This window comes from Nilaparvata lugens, unplaced genomic scaffold (genome assembly GCF_014356525.2).
Source record: "Nilaparvata lugens isolate BPH unplaced genomic scaffold, ASM1435652v1 scaffold6595, whole genome shotgun sequence".
Lineage (NCBI taxonomy): Eukaryota > Metazoa > Arthropoda > Insecta > Hemiptera > Delphacidae > Nilaparvata > Nilaparvata lugens.
In genome coordinates, this window is record NW_024092346.1 from 1 (window position 1) to 16,090 (window position 16,090).

At 34.5% G+C, this 16,090-nt stretch overlaps 1 protein-coding gene across 1 annotated transcript; it reads left to right on the forward strand.

Annotated features, from left to right (window-relative positions):
- Positions 1–2,402: 2,402 nt before the first annotated feature.
- Positions 2,403–9,908, forward strand: LOC120356375 (phosphate-regulating neutral endopeptidase PHEX-like). Its single transcript, XM_039445308.1, has 6 exons — positions 2,403–2,454; positions 4,250–4,300; positions 5,297–5,364; positions 5,881–6,029; positions 8,820–8,981; positions 9,777–9,908. The coding sequence occupies exons 3-5, from the start codon at positions 5,340–5,342 to the stop codon at positions 8,922–8,924; spliced, it is 279 nt and encodes a 92-aa protein (XP_039301242.1). The 5' UTR covers positions 2,403–2,454; positions 4,250–4,300; positions 5,297–5,339; the 3' UTR covers positions 8,925–8,981; positions 9,777–9,908.
- Positions 9,909–16,090: the final 6,182 nt, after the last annotated feature.

Below are 16,090 nucleotides of genomic sequence, written 5' to 3' on the forward strand. Positions count from 1 at the left end.
TAGTAAGGCCACGTTATAATGGCAGTGTTTAGTTAGCAATTCCTATCCTTGTCTATCATTCAACAAAGCTGATAGGCAATCTCTTACTCACTTTGATCTGTTGTCAGATCGTCTCTCAGCAATGTAGAATTAATAATCAATTAAACAAATATTTCATCTTAATTATGAAAATTAATTATGAATTATTGAAAAATATAATTTCTTGCGTAATAAATATAATTAATTATTTTAAATGAGAATGAACGTTAATATTACATCAATATACCTGTATCAGCCACTGTCTATAGAAGGCATTGACAAGACAGAGGATCGGCAACGTTGTTCTCCTATATATCTTTACTGCCATTATAACGTGGACCTCATTATAGCAGGTAACCAGTGCTTCACAATGGTCCAATTAAAACCTTGACAAACGAGATCTTGACCTACTGAAATATTGATAAATTCTTAATATTAAATAGAATTTAAAAAAATATGAATTAAGAAATATTTAAAATAGGCCTATAACCATCGGCGGTAAATCAGGAATCTATATATGCAAATTTCAAGTTGAATGAGTTGAGTTGAGACGTGATGATGCGTCATTCGTGAATTTCCTATCCCCTACCTGTATAAGCCAATAATTCTTTCCTTTATTATAATAGTTCCTTTATTATAGAAACACTTAATAATTATAGTTCACAGTTTCATCTGTTTCACGTTTTATTTCAGGCACTGGATATACTAAGGAACATCCAGACCACTTACATTCATACATGGCCGATGTTTCTTGGATGGATAATAGAACAAAATGGCCGCTCAAGATAACCTCCAAGCACTGACACCTGCTATTGGGCTACCCTGACTGGTACCATAATAATACGGCGCTGCAAGATTTATTACAAAATGTGAGTTGATCTTTTTTTCTCTTCTTCTTCTTTCTAAATCAGATCTCGTTTTCTTAACACAGATAAATTTTCAAACTTCCATTTCTTCTCACTCTTCTTCTTCTTCTTCTTCTTCTTCTTCTTCTTCTTCTTCTTCTTCTCTTCTTCTTCCTTCTTCTTCTTCTTCTTCTTCTTCTTCTTCTTCTCTTCTTCTTCTTCTTCTCTTCTTCTGCTTCTTCTTCTTCTTCTTCTTCTTCTTCTTCTTCTCTTCTTCTTCTCTTCTTCTTCTTCTTCCTTCTTCGTCTTCTTCTTCTTCTTCTTCTTCTTCTCTTCTCTTCTTTCTTCTTCTTCTTCTTCTTCTTCTGCTTCTTCTTCTTCTTCTTCTTCTTCTTTTGCTTTCTTCCTTCTTCTTCTTCTTCTTGTCTCGCTTCTCTTCTTCTGCTCTTCTTCTTCTTCTCTTCTTCTTCTTCTTCTTCTTCTTCTTCTTCTTCTTCCTCCTTTGATCACTCAAAGTTGTTGATCACCAACTTATTCTTCCTTCTTTTCCTTTTTCAGGTCTCCTTTTCCTTCTTTCTCATTCCTCATTCTGCATTCTTTTCCTTATTCACTTATACCTCATTTCATCTCTTATTTATAATAATTTCACTTCCTCGTTTTTCATAAAAATCTTTTTAGATGTAATGTGATTTTGTTCTCAGCTCTTGTTTGTTCTCTTGCTCTCTTGTTTTTTGTTCTCTTGCTCTTTTGCTCTGTGGTTCTCTTGTTCTTTGCTCTCTTGTTTTCTTGTTCTCTTGCTCTTTTGCTCTGTGGTTCTCTTGTTCTCTTGCTCCTGTTTCTTGTTCTCTTGCTCTCTTGTTTTCTTGTTCTCTTGCTCTTTTGCTCTGTGGTTCTCTTGTTCTCTTGTTCTCTATTGTTTATTCTCTCTTGTTCTCTTGTTCACTTGTTCTCTTGCTCTTTTGCTCTGTGGTTCTCTTGTTCTCTTGTTCTCTTATTGTCTTATCTCTCTTGTTCTCTTGTTCTCTTGTTCTCTCGTTCTCTCGTTATCTGTTCACTTGTTCTTACTTGTTCCATTTGTAGATGAAAGAAAATTAAAAAGTTTAACCGTAATCTCTCAATTTCCCACGTTATTTAAATAAAGTCACTTTTACGCTCTAGGGAGTTTACCTGTTTTTTTTCCTCCCGGGAGCGAAAAAGTGACACTTTAGTATTATGTTCCAGGGGTAAAGTAAGCACTTTAGACAGGAGGTGGAGGAGAACAATTAAGTTCTGTTTATCAATAAATTATACGAGCAAAGCTCGGTGGCCCGATATTGAAATCTGAATAGAACAATGATTACAATAATTATAGCCCTTAAGCCACATAAATCGGAGAGTTATGAATATATGAATTTATCATAGATGTAAATTGTCAATACAAGAGTTAATGGTTTATGATTGAGTAAATGTATGAATTAGCGAATATCTACTGTTGGAGTTGAATTTTTTAAAATATTTTATGATGATATAATTAATTGAATTTGTCTTTTAAAGGTGGTATTTCAGTCCAGCTACGTAAATGCATTCTACAGTCCTACAATGAATACAATAAGTGAGTAAAAAATATTTCTCCTACGTTTTATTTTCTTCAATTTATGATGTCTATGTGAACACTATAGTGAGGTCCATGTTATAATGGCAGTGTTTGATTAACAATGGTATACTATCCTTGTCTATCATTCACAAAGCGGATAGCGCTATCTCTTTCTTACTTTGCTCTGTTGCCAGATTCGTCTATAACAATTATAATTCATAAATATTACCAAATATTCCACTTTGAACAATTGCACCTGACTGCTATGTCGGAATTATTGTTCAAAGTGATTATTTAACAAGCAGTTCGTAATGGAATCAAACATTGAAGAAAATATTCCATCTGAATGAGAGATTCCTTATGATATTATTGAAAATATAATTTCTTGCTTGATAAAAGATAATTGATAATTTTAAACGAGAATAAACAGTTAATATTACATCGATAAATCTGTATCAGCTACCGTCTATAGAAGCATTGACAAGACAGGATCGTCAAAGTTTTTCTCCCATCTTCTCCACTGCCATTATAACCTGGAACTCACTCTAGTAATCCCTATTACTATTAACGAGCATTTCTGTTTATATGTTTAGATGTCTATATATCTGACATGTGACTCCGTTTAACAATAATATCCTATACTATTAAACGAGCAATTTCTGTTTATATGTTTATATATCTGTATTTGACCGGATCTCGAAAACGGCTCTAACGATTCTCAAGAAATTATGTTACAAAGTAGGTTTATGATATAAGATTCGACTGCACTAGGTCTCAACCCTGGGATAACTTGCTGAAGGGCATTAAAAGGAAAAATACGTCCTTGGAAAAACAGCTGGAAATTTTGTCGTCTGTCGATACCGTAATGAAAGTGAGTGAACGAGTGCATGTGTGTGGGATCATCCAGCTGATCTCACGAGAAGAAAAATTCAGCAGAGAAACTTATTTTCGTTTGTTTCTCTTTTATTAGAAACATGCTTACTTCAGAAAGTCCAAAATAGTAAATAGATGCTGTTAGTGTAGAATAGTAGTATATTAACGAATATTGTAGCAAACATAGTATATCATTCTAATTCGAACTCATAGTATATCTATTTGTAATTGATGATGTGTGTGTTTTTTGAAGTGTGATAAATTGTTATTTTGATGAGTGATAGTAGCTTAACCTAGAATTTGATTTGGACTGTGGTATAAATTGAGTTGGACAGTTTTGGGCATAAGCCTGTTGTGTCTCCTCATATAACTGTACAAAATTGTACGAATGAGAAAATGAATAAATAAAAAAATAAACTATGAACTCAATCTTTCGTTACAAATTTTCTATGCTTTTACACTCCAGAGCAAATCTCGGTCCCCTGATATTGAATTTTATAAATGTGCGTACAAATATACGCGCCACGAACATGATCAATTCACTTTTAATCAGCTGATGCCAAGCTTTTTATATCTGTATCTTACCGTTTCTGTAAAAATACAGATATAGTCAGCTGATAAAAGTGAATTGCTCATGTTCGCGGCGCGTATATCTGTACGCACCTAAGCCAGAAGACTGTTTAATTACTAATTCGAGATTAGAGAGATAAATTGATTAGATTGTATTACTTTATGTAATATAGATTACAATATTTGCCATCTTAAACACTATTCCTTGTATTATATTATGTTTTCAATTATTAAATGTTGACGATGGTTATTGTTTTTGTAAAGTTTTACAGCAAATAAAATGTTGATTCTGATAATATTATGGAATGATAAGATAATAAATTTCTCGAACTTTGTTTGTTGAAATAATAATTATTTGATGTTTTTACAGCATTTCCAGCTGGTATTCTCCACCACCATTTTTCAAGAAAGGAAGGCCACAGTAAGTTTTTTCAAATTTATTTTGTACTAAGGTAACCTGTGCTCCGCAAGGTCTATTTTGAAACTTTACAAAAAAAAACTTGAATAATGGAGTTTTGAAGAGTTCAAAATAGGCCTATAACCATCTTCGTTAATTAAGAATGTATATGCAAAATGTGAAGTTAATGAGTTGAGTAGTTTAGACGTGATGATGTGTCATTCTTGAATTTCCTATCCCCTACGTGATAAGCCATTTCTTTCCTTTGTTATAGTATTGATTTATTGAAATCGAATACACCCCTGTCCATTCTATGCACTGAACTATGAATATTGAGTCTGATATCATCAAGACTATAAAATTATTAATTTTTTCATAGGTAGACATGCTTTAAACTGCTTTCTCAATTACGTTAATCAATTATTTAATTATGGTCTGTTTTGAAGTTTATTTTTTCTGAATTTAATGATCTAAAATAGTTATTTGTGCAACTAGTGCGCAAAGTGACAGTTTGCTGCACCGAAAGAAACGTTTACGTGGAATGGTTTGTTGAGTGCAGCAGAGGAACTTTGCGCATGTATTTCACATTAAGTTTTTCCTACAGTTACCATTGAATATGAAAGTGGGTAATTATGAGTAAAATTGCCTGAAATCCATCAAATATATCTGTGTATTTTATTATTAATAAATAAAATAGAATGTAGTATGTGTGTGAATGGCGGCTGTGTGCTGTCAACTGCTGTCATCCACCACACTCCACCACCCTCAAGACTCTTATATCGTGCTAGACCCACAGTCACAGTTACCAACTTAATTTTGATTTTGCTGCACTGGTGCTCCATATATAACCTACTAAGTATTTTGCGTTGCCATGTTGCAAATCTGGAGTGCAGGAAAAATTTTTCCCGCAGTAGAGCGGAAAAGTGATTCTTTGCGTTCTGTAATCAGTGCAGCAATGACCACTTTTCAAGGTAACTGTAGGAAAATGATTTTTCTAAAAAATACTCTTCTTATTTTCAGAGCTTTGAATTATGGAGGTATAGGAGTTGTAATTGGTCATGAGATGACTCATGGATTTGATGATCATGGTAGGTTCACAATTTATAATTTTATTTTTCTTCTTCTTCTTCTACTTTTTCTTCTTGTTCAACTCCTCCCCCTCTGTTACTCAACATCCACCTCCCACACCTACTCCTCCTTATCCTCCTTCTCTCCTCTTCTTTTATAAGAATTTTCTTAACTATGAGCTGTAGAATTATTGACCGATATTGTGAATTGATAAATGCAATTCGAATTAGGATAATACAATCTAATCCAAATTTTTTTCATATTGTATTCACCAATAATTATAGTATTTTGTGTTGTATTTACAGCTGACTCCAGCTGTTTAAAGTATAGAAAATTGAACACAAAATAGTGTAAAGTTTCAGCTATTTTGAATAATTTGGGAATGTTTTTTCGTCAAGGAAGAAAATCAGCTGTTTAAAATCTAGAACTTAGCTAAATCCCGAGCTCAGTAACCGACCCTAAATGAATAAAAATGGAGTAATCTTGGAGAAGGATATCGAATAATCAAGATTTATCAAAGATAATTTTTATTTCAGGAAGACAAAGTGACAAATTTGGCAACCTCGCTCAGTGGTGGAGTGCTGAAACCCTTAAGAAATATCTTAAGAAAACTGAATGCTTTGTAAATCAGTATAGCAACTACTCTTTGCCTGAGTTGGATGAACTACTCATGAAAACAGTCAAAGTAAGTAAATAAGTTAAAGATTATCCTCGATTGAACGAGCGTAGCCAGTTCCTACTTTTAACTAGAGGCTGGCTTTATGATTCAGAGGCCCGGGTCAAATCCCGGCCCGGGCAAGATATTTATCTCGGGCCACTCCCGTGTTTCGGATGGACACGTTAAGCCGTCGGTCCCGGCTGCCTAAAAAGCAGTCGTTAGGTCATGTCAGAGGCCCTGAAATTGATCAGTTGCGACCTGAAATCTCTGACACCAGACCTGAGCCAGCCAGGTCACTCGATATTATTATTATTATTATACTAGAGGCTAGAGTCTGGTTCATTTGTGAGTTTCTATGTTTGTATGTTGGACGATAACTCTTCCATCCTAAAAGAATAGGATAGAATTGAAAGTGCATTCCAGCATGAGAATAGTATATTTCGCACCTAGAGCAGAAAATGAGATTTTTCCGGCTTGAAATCGGTTTTCAAGTCTGAGGCCATAGGCCGAGGAATAGAAGAGATTGAGAGCCGAAAAAAACATTTTTGCCTGTGATGTGAACGCTATTTTTCGCCACACACAAAAATAAACAATATAATTATATGAGAATAGTTGTTTACTAAGCACTTCTGAAAGCAGAAGTGGAAGGTAATAGCTCCAGCAAATCTGAATATCAGGAAATTGTCAAAGTATTTTTATTTTTTATTCTGATTTGTCTAAATAACCTAAAAGATGATGTTCAATTATGTGGGAGGTTGAGTTTATACTTTTTTATTCTTGCAAATGACAATAAGATGATATTATTGTAATGTTTTAATTATTAAATAATGAACACAAATAATGGAAAGTTTTTTGATCAGCTGTTTTTTGATCACCTTTCTTAGTTGCATGTTAGCGGCTGGAAAGGGTATTCTTTCCGGCCTAGGCCGGAAAGAAACCTGTTCTGACGTCAGACGAGGACGTCTGCAAACAATGTCTTTCAGATCTACGTAGGGACTGAAAAACAGCTGCTTTCTGTGCAGTGTGGCGAAAAAACATTTCAGAAATGAAATTTTCAAAGTAATAGAATTCAGTTATTCATATCTAGCAGGTAAGAATGCTCGGTAAGGGTGTTTGAAACCTGACAAACTGAAAACTTGACTCAATGAAATTTTGAAGAATTGAAAATAGGCCTATAACCATCCGTGGTAGATTAAGGCACAACTGACACTTGGCGACTCAGCTGGAGAAGAGACTGGACTCCAGTGGAGCGCATGTGTTTCCAAATGGTGACACTCAGACCAGTCGATTCTATAGTGAGGTCCACGTTATAATGGCAGTGAAGAAAGATAGGAGAAAAACGTTGCCAAGTCTCTCCATTTTGCCACTGATTGTACACAGCTGTTACTCAATTCATCCCATTAAATTTGATCTAATAATAATTATTATTTCCTTGATGAAATAATCAATAATTTCATGTCAAATTAATCAATAAAATATATTTTTTCATAATTTGATTCGAAAATTTGCGTCCGTACCATAACTGAGATAAGATTTTTATTTTTATACAAACCGGAAATGGCGGCTAATTTAAAAAGCTGTGATATACCAATCTGAATTTCAAAACAACAGAAATTAAGTTATTTGGTAGTTATTTTATTCCAATTTCTTTTTAAAATGATAGAAAAATAGAAATCCTATTTAAAATAAGTAATTTCAATGGAAATAATTCCAAATAACCGTTCAATATTATTTATACCAGTACAAGAAGATCTACCTAAATCCTATTTAAATAATAATTTCAATGGAAATGATTCAGAAATAACCGTTCAATATTATTTATACCGTATGAGAAGGTCTAACCTATACATGTGGGCTAACTGAAGCATGGATGAAGTCTAGGATGGTTAGTTATCAACTTTAGAAATGTCATTTCAGGTATTTTAATTTGTGTTACTCTACGGTAATGTCTAATAACTATTTCATTGTTTCAAAAATACATTTCAAATCAATTATACGACTTGTGTACCAAAGTATTTTGATAGAATGAAGAAAAAAAATGGCGGCTGAGTTACTTTTGTACAGTCCTGTCAAAAGTAAAAATAAAATATTCTGGCAAACTGACAACATTGCAAAGCTAGAGAGAGATAGCGTTATCTGTTCTTGTTGTATGATAGAAAAGGACAGCAACAGTATTGTCAATCGTACACAGCCATATAACGTGGACCACACTTTAGTCTTTGTTACGTCATTAATTGGAAACAAATCCTCTCCACTAGAGTCCAGTCTCTTCTCCACCTGAGTCGCCTAAGTGTCAGTTGAACCTATAGTGAGGTCCACGTTATAATGACAGTATTTGATCAACTTGGTTTTTGCTATCCTTGTCTATCATTTGACAAAGCCGGTTGTACTATCCTTTTCTAGGTCCACAACGTTGCCAATTACGTTTTTGACAGTGTAGAAATATAATTAATTAATTCAGAGATCGGCATAGCTATTCTTCTATCTTTATCCACTGCCATTATAACGTGGACCTCACGATAGAGGTGTGTACAGATATACGCGCCGCGAACATGAGCATTCACTTTTTATCAGCTGACTATATCTGTATTTTTACAGAAACGGTAAGATACAGATATAAAATGCTTGGCATCAGCTGATTAAAAGTGAATTGCTCATGTTCGCGGCGCGTAAATCTGTACGCACCTTAGGAATCGATAGGCAAAATTGCAAGTTAATGAGTTGAGTAGTTGAGACGTGATGATGCGTCATCGTGAATTCTATTCTGAATAAATTTCTTTTATAATTTAATTTATGGATATTATTTATTTTTTTTAGGTAAATGGACTTCTAACCCTTGGTGAAAATATGGCGGATAACGGGGGTTTACAGCAAGCTATCTGGCCTACAAGAAATCAATGCAGAACGAAAAAACTGACCTGAAACTTCCCGGTTTTCAAAACTTCACTTCTGACCAACGTTTTTCTTGGGATTTGCTCTGTGAGTTGTATTTCTTCTTCTTCTTCTTCTTCTATATTCTTCTTCTTTCTTCTTCTTCTTCTCTTCTTCCCTCTTCTTCCTACTTCTTCCTCTCGTTCTTCTTCTTTCTTCTTCTTCTCTTATTCGTATTCTTCTTCTTCTTCGTCTTCTCTCTATATTCGTCCCTTCTTTTTTCTTATCTTCTTCTCTTCTTCTTTCCTCCTTCTTCTACTCCTTCTCCTTCTCCTCCACCTACTCTCCTCCTGCTCCTCCATCATCTTCCTATCCCTTCTCTCCTTATCTCATTTCTTCCGGATTTAATTTCCTTACCCTCCTCCTACTCCGTATCCTTTGTCTCTCTCTGAACCCCTTCCCAATTTTAAACTTCTTCTCCTTCTACTTCTTCTTCTTCATCACCCTCTCCTCCTCCTCCTCCTCTCCTCCTCCTTTTACTCATCTTTTTCTTCATCTCCCTCTCCTCCTCTCTCTCCTCCGCCTTTTCCCCTCTTTCTTCTTCTTCTCTTCTTCTTCTTTTCTCTTCTTCTTCTTCTTCTTCTCCTTCTCCTTCTCCTCCTCCTCCTCCTCCTCCTGTATCTTCTTCTTCTTCTTCTTCTTTTTCTCCTCCTTTCCTCTTCTTCCTCATCCTCATCCTGTTTTTTCCTTCTTCTTCTTCACCACCTCTTTCATCACCTCCTCCTCCTCCTCCTCTACCTCCTCCTCCTCTTTTCTTCTTCTTCTTCTTCTTCTATTCGTGTAAAACATGTGTATTGAATAGATTAACCTCATATATTATTATTATTATTTCATTTTCTTGCAGAACTGGTGTGAAGCGAGTTCTAAAGAGTCCCTACTGCAGGAGGTGCTCTCAGACCCGCACGCACCGCACAGATTCCGAGTTCTGGGCAGTGTTGCCAATTCTCACGAGTTCTCCACCGCCTTCAACTGTCCTCTCGGATCACCCATGAATCCAAAACAAAAATGTTCATTTTGGTAGATTTTTGGAGAGATAATTGCTACAGAAAAGACATCATTCATTGTCACTGAATCAAAAAAATGTTTCATCTGGTAGATTCTTACAATACAACAACCATGGACAGATTTCAGACCATTGCTAACAATTATTGTGATAGTACCACTCTGGGTAGATCCGCTGTCCTACAAACTGTCAACATAGAGGAGAACTGTGACAACACCACGATTATTTTAAACATTGAAATAAAATTTGTACTATTTACAGAAGCTGAATCGAGTAGATTTGTATTGAAGTCACCCAAGACTTTGTAGTGAGTCATCAAATTCAACATAGATACCTCAAATTCAGCAAGTGATCTAATATCAGGAGCTTTATAACAAACACATACATGACATGAATGACTTTTTGTTGTGATTTTAATTTTGTAATATGTAATTTTATTTTGTAATACGTGACGATTGCCAAATAACTTTACTGTTGTACATGCAAAGAGTAATAAATTCAAATTCAAATTCAAAGATCTCATTTTGGTATAAATGTTGCAAATTCAGCCGCATATTTAGGCCTATAACTTGTACAAACGCATTGAAGTACTATGATGACAGAAGTAAAGTAGAATGGAGGAGAGAAAGAAGCGAAGATAAGAGGTGCACTCTTGAAGGGTACTTGCAGGAAAGAGGTCAAGAATGGAATATCGAGTAGGCTTGTAACAGAGATCACAATGTCAATTGTTCTTCCATGGTCCTATTGTGATCCATAGTCCGTCCATAGAAGGCCAGAAACTAGCAGACAAATGATGAACAAAAGAAGATAGTCGAAGGAATGATCCAAAACATGGATCCTCAACCAAGAATCAACACAAAAATCTCTCTGGAGAAATTGAATTTTGAATGATAAAATGTAGATTTGTGTATTAAAAGATCTGTATTTGTGTGATGTTTTGTTCTTTTAATTTTCTCTGTTTAATATGACAACATGTGTATGTGACAATATTCAATCATAGAGAAACGATAGCATAGATATCCCATGGCTTAGGGCGTTTATGTCGCAACTTTTACTGTTATCCCAAGCTGATAGTTCACATAGTTATTTCCTATGCAGCTGTGTGACGCTGGTAGTCTCTCAAATTGTGCCGATCATGCACTATCACACCAACAAAACAGTAAAAATTGACAATAATCGACAGTAACCGGCTTGAGATAACAGTAAAAGTTGCGACATAAACACCCTATACCATGGGATATCTACTTACGCTATTGTTTCTCTATGATTCAATGTACTTGTACATTTGATGAATAAATATGATTGATTGATTGATTGATTGATTGATACAAGCACATGCACACCACTCACAGAGACATCCAAAAACATCAATTCAGATACATTCGCTACTGAGTTATCAGACACATGTAAAACAGAAACAGGTAGATGAGTTCCCACATGAACCGCTACTCCACCACCTCCCTTGTGCAAACGGTCATTCCTGAACAGCGCGTGGCCATTCAATTCCACACTCCTATCACTTAGCCTACGTGGGGCTTCAACAAGTTTCACATACAAGAATCACATCAACCAACTGGGAATCAAAAATTGATCTGAATTCTCAATGTGACACAAAGCGACTGGGCATTCACGTGAGCTAACTTCAGCAAGCCAGAGCAATTGATTGATTGAGTACTTTATTTATGTAGATTACAATATATACTGGCTTATACATATTATACAATAGCTACAATACAGCAACATATAGATGAATTTACATAATATAGACTAAGAAAATAATTATTGAACTGGGTATATGATATGAAAAAGCAATTGTAATATAATAACTATAGATAATAATTAGATTGTAATGCATCTACATAAATTGGCGGAGCTTTGGACATATCAATGTCCATTCTTCGGAAACAATTTCAATATATCCTCCCACTAACTCTCTACCAAAATGTGAGAGAGCTTGAGAGAGATCACAAGCCGCCTGCGATGATGGAGCGCGCCGGCCCGGGAGGCACTGTCAGGGACCACTGCGACACGTCGCGACGGGGGGAGGCACTGTCGGGACCACTGCGACACGTCGCGACGGGGGGAGGCACGTCAGGGACCACTGCGACACGTCGCGACGGGAGCGCGCAGCAACGAGCAGAAGGTAAACACAACAGGCATAACGAGCTAAACATACACACACAACACACACTCAGCATACATAACTATTGAAAATTATCGTGAAGTAAAAAAAAGTATATACTCCAGGGGGTAAGTCATATTGACTCCTAATTAGACTGAGAATAATTCATGATAATTAGTGGGTATCAGAAAACTATGAGAGTAGAATAGGATGAGCCCAGATTATATTTCCAATATCCTAATGATAAGTTTCTAGATAATCAATTAAATAGTATATTTCGCACCTAGGGCCGAAAATGAGACTTTCCCGGCTCAAAATCGGTTTTCAAGTCCGAGGCCGTAGGCCGAGGACTAGAAACGATTGAGAGCCGGGAACATTTTTGCCCATGGTGAGAACGTTATATTTCGCCACACAGAAAAATAAACAATATAAAATGAGAATAATGTTTATTAGGCACTTCCGAAAGCAAAACAGGAAGGTCATAGCTCCAGCAAATCTGAGGTAATCTGAATATCAGGAAATTGTCCAAGTATTTTTATTTTTTATTCTGATTTGTCTAAATAACCTAAAAGATATGTTCAATTATGTAAGAGATTGATGAGTTTATACTTTTTATTCTTCCAAATGACAATAATGATATTATTATAAATGTTTTGATTCTTGAATAATAAACACAAATAATGAAAAGTTTTTTGATCAGCTATTTTAGCACACTTGAAATTTGGCCAATCTGAATGTCAACGTCAACAATGCTTGTTGTCGTTGACTTCAGAAGTTTAGGTTAGAAGTTCTATCCTACTCTGAAAATCAAATTTGAAAGTTTATAATATATATCTTATTGCAGAATACTTATCAATTCTAGAAGCATAAACTGATTTCGTTCATAAACCATTTTGTAAACACGTCACATCAAATCAGAATCAGCTGACTTCAAGGTTATTTTACAGCCCTAGGGCCGTAAAACTTTTACGGCCTGGTCAGAAAACAATCATTTTCGGCCTCCATATGACGCACGAAAACCAGCTCCTACATCCAAGTGGGGCGAAAAAATATATAATACATGGATGAATAAAAATATATGAAAGACCGACAAAATTACTATGAAATACTCAGACATACCTAACTATAAATCGGTCCTCGATTAATAATAGATATTAATAATAGATCAAATTATCAAAATAATTCATTCTAGTATGCCATAAATCCATATATACCTGAGAGAGAAATTGAAATACTATAATCTATATTTATTCACTTTGAAAGGAATTTGAGGGAAATAATATGATATAAAATCCTTACAGGCAACAATCAATTGATAAGTAGTTGGTGAGCATTTGATAAATATTCAGTAACGAAAAACAACTTTGCAATGACATAAGATCGGAGAACTGATAACGGCCAGAAGAAAAAAAAAAACGTGAAGAAAGATTGATGAGATAACTTTACTAAATAAAATATGGTAGATCACTGATATTCAAAATAGTCTAGCTGGAATGTTATGAAATAGAACTATGATACGTGAATTGAATAAAAAATCCTGATTGATGTATTAATAAATTGTACAATGAGTCATCAGCACCTATCGTAAAAACCTAATTGAATGAAGCAAAGTGCAGAAGAGAATATAGTTATCTAATGTGGAAAAGAATTTAATCTCAATGATGTCAAAATAAGATAGGCTATACAACATCAACCGCAAGTTGTCAAGTCTAATCATCATCAGTGCTATTTATCATAATTAATTCAGGAAGTTGGTCCATTAGAAAATCTGAAGCAAGACCAGCATATCATCAAGTGCATAATATAGATGTACTGGTCGTTTACAGTTGGCCGAGTGACACAAACTCTTTGTGAACGGCCAGTACTACAGAGAGGGCTCCGTCGACTAACCGCCCGGGTTCATCGAGTCCGTCCGGGGATTGCCGATTCGTGGATCCTCCATCACGACAATGCTCCGTCGCACACCTGCCTGCTCGTCACCGAGCAGTTGGCCAAACAGTCGACGGTTAAAGTTGCCACATCCTCCTTACAGCCCAGATATGGCACCCACCGGACTTCTTTTTTGTTCCCCAAAATCAATTCAATTCAATTCAATTTATTAATGTCAACAAAAAATAATATACATAATTCATACTTACAAACATAAAATACAAATTCTTTATAAATAATGAATATTTAAAAAATATCATATTCTAAATAATATTGTTGCATCCCTCTTAATCAAGAGACAACTAAGGGAACGCGGTTCGGGACTCTGGAAAACGTTCAACGTGCTACGACGAGGGCTCTAGACAGCATAGAGGTTGCCGACTTCCAGGGAGCGTTCAGGGATTTGAAAATCCGGTATCAGCGTGTTATCGACCCCAATAGGGACTGCTTTGAAGATATCTAATGAAAAATTGTACATATTTTGCCCATAAAAAATCCTGAGGTCAGTCCTGTTACTTATTATACAGGACCCTGTATGTCTCATGTTTAAAAATGTCGCTTTGAGTTAAATCATGAGTTTATATATAATATGGCAGTGTCAGAATGCTCAAGTATTCAAAGCCTCCCACTTGAATCATTGAGTCTTACACAATCAGGTAGCAATTCGCTCTTTCTCGAATTCTAATTATCTTTTGAAAATGCAAATTGTTCTTTTCAAATTCTATATATCCTTTGATAATGTATATTTGCACAGAAAAACCCACAAATCATTACCTTACGACACATCATGTGAATAAAATAAGGAAATATACTCCAAGATTCAAACTGATAATTGTACTATAATAATAATAATAATTTTTATCTGTTCAATACAGTACAGTCATTATGAATCACAACTATACAATTGAACATGTCATGTACAAAGAAAATCTCTTAATATTTAACAAAAAAAAATTTAATAATAAAAAAATATATATATATAGCCTATATGATATACACATAATTGTCACATAAAAATTCATTCACATTATAAAACTTTTTTCAACAGGAACTTATATGAAGATCTTATATTACTAATTTACCATGTCCTTAGTACAGATAACCTATTTGCTCACTCTGTTTATTAATTATTCTCCTGTTTGCAAATCTCAGAAAATTTTGGATCTATTTTAGACTGAATAAATTAACAGGATCTGTATTTATACAACATCATTTTTAATTAAAATTAAATGGTTGTCGTGAAAGTTGAGGCATGAGTATACAGATGTCCTCCAATAGTTATTTCATAAATAACCCTTTATTTTATAAGGTTTGCTTCCTTCAAATAACTAGTGTACATCGCGAAATTCAGCATAAGTCCATATTTAGTGGCATATAAGGTGATAAAAGGAAGACGGCTCATATATTGATATCTCTCCAGTTGGGGGATAAGTATTCTGATATCCTTTAATAGAATATAGAATAGAAAAAACGTTTATTGAATAATTAAGCTACCTTAAGCGGACCTCAAACAGGCTGCTTGACAAGGTACTATTATACAAAACATGTAATTCAAATATAAATATACATTATATCAGTAAACTTTATTTTTACTTAAAGTTAAATTTACTCATTATGTTTATTACACTTTTAAATTTACTTACAGAATTTGCTTAACAGTAAAATTATCTATTTATATTAATTAATTAATTGTTGGCTCAGTAGCTCTCAAAAATCTAAAGAGGTTATAATATATCGTCAACCTGAACTTACATACAAAAATAGAACAGAATGAATTACAACAATACAAAACAATTATAATGAGTTACATTATGTTACATCCAAAGTGTAATTATTCAACCAAATCTTTAAATTCTTTTCAACAGGCGCATATTAACAAACTCAGCACAATTATCGGGTAAATCATCGAAAGTTCTTGGTACAATGTAGATTAGGTGTTCTGGCTAAATTATTCGAAGTAAATGTTATAATAAATGAAGTATAGTATTTTATAAATAATAGATGGACTGATGCATTTCTAAATAAATTATGAACAGTCTCAAAATGCTGCAAATGTTTCACAAGCAGTTTCATGATGTTTTTCATCTCTCAGTGAGTAGCCTA

Coding starts and splice junctions, on each gene's coding strand:
- LOC120356375 (XM_039445308.1), top strand. CDS start 5,340: ATGACTCATGGATTTGATGATCATG. Junction 5,365..5,880: donor TCATGGATTTGATGATCATG/GTAGGTTCACAA, acceptor TTTTTATTTCAG/GAAGACAAAGTGACAAATTT. Junction 6,030..8,819: donor TACTCATGAAAACAGTCAAA/GTAAGTAAATAA, acceptor TATTTTTTTTAG/GTAAATGGACTTCTAACCCT.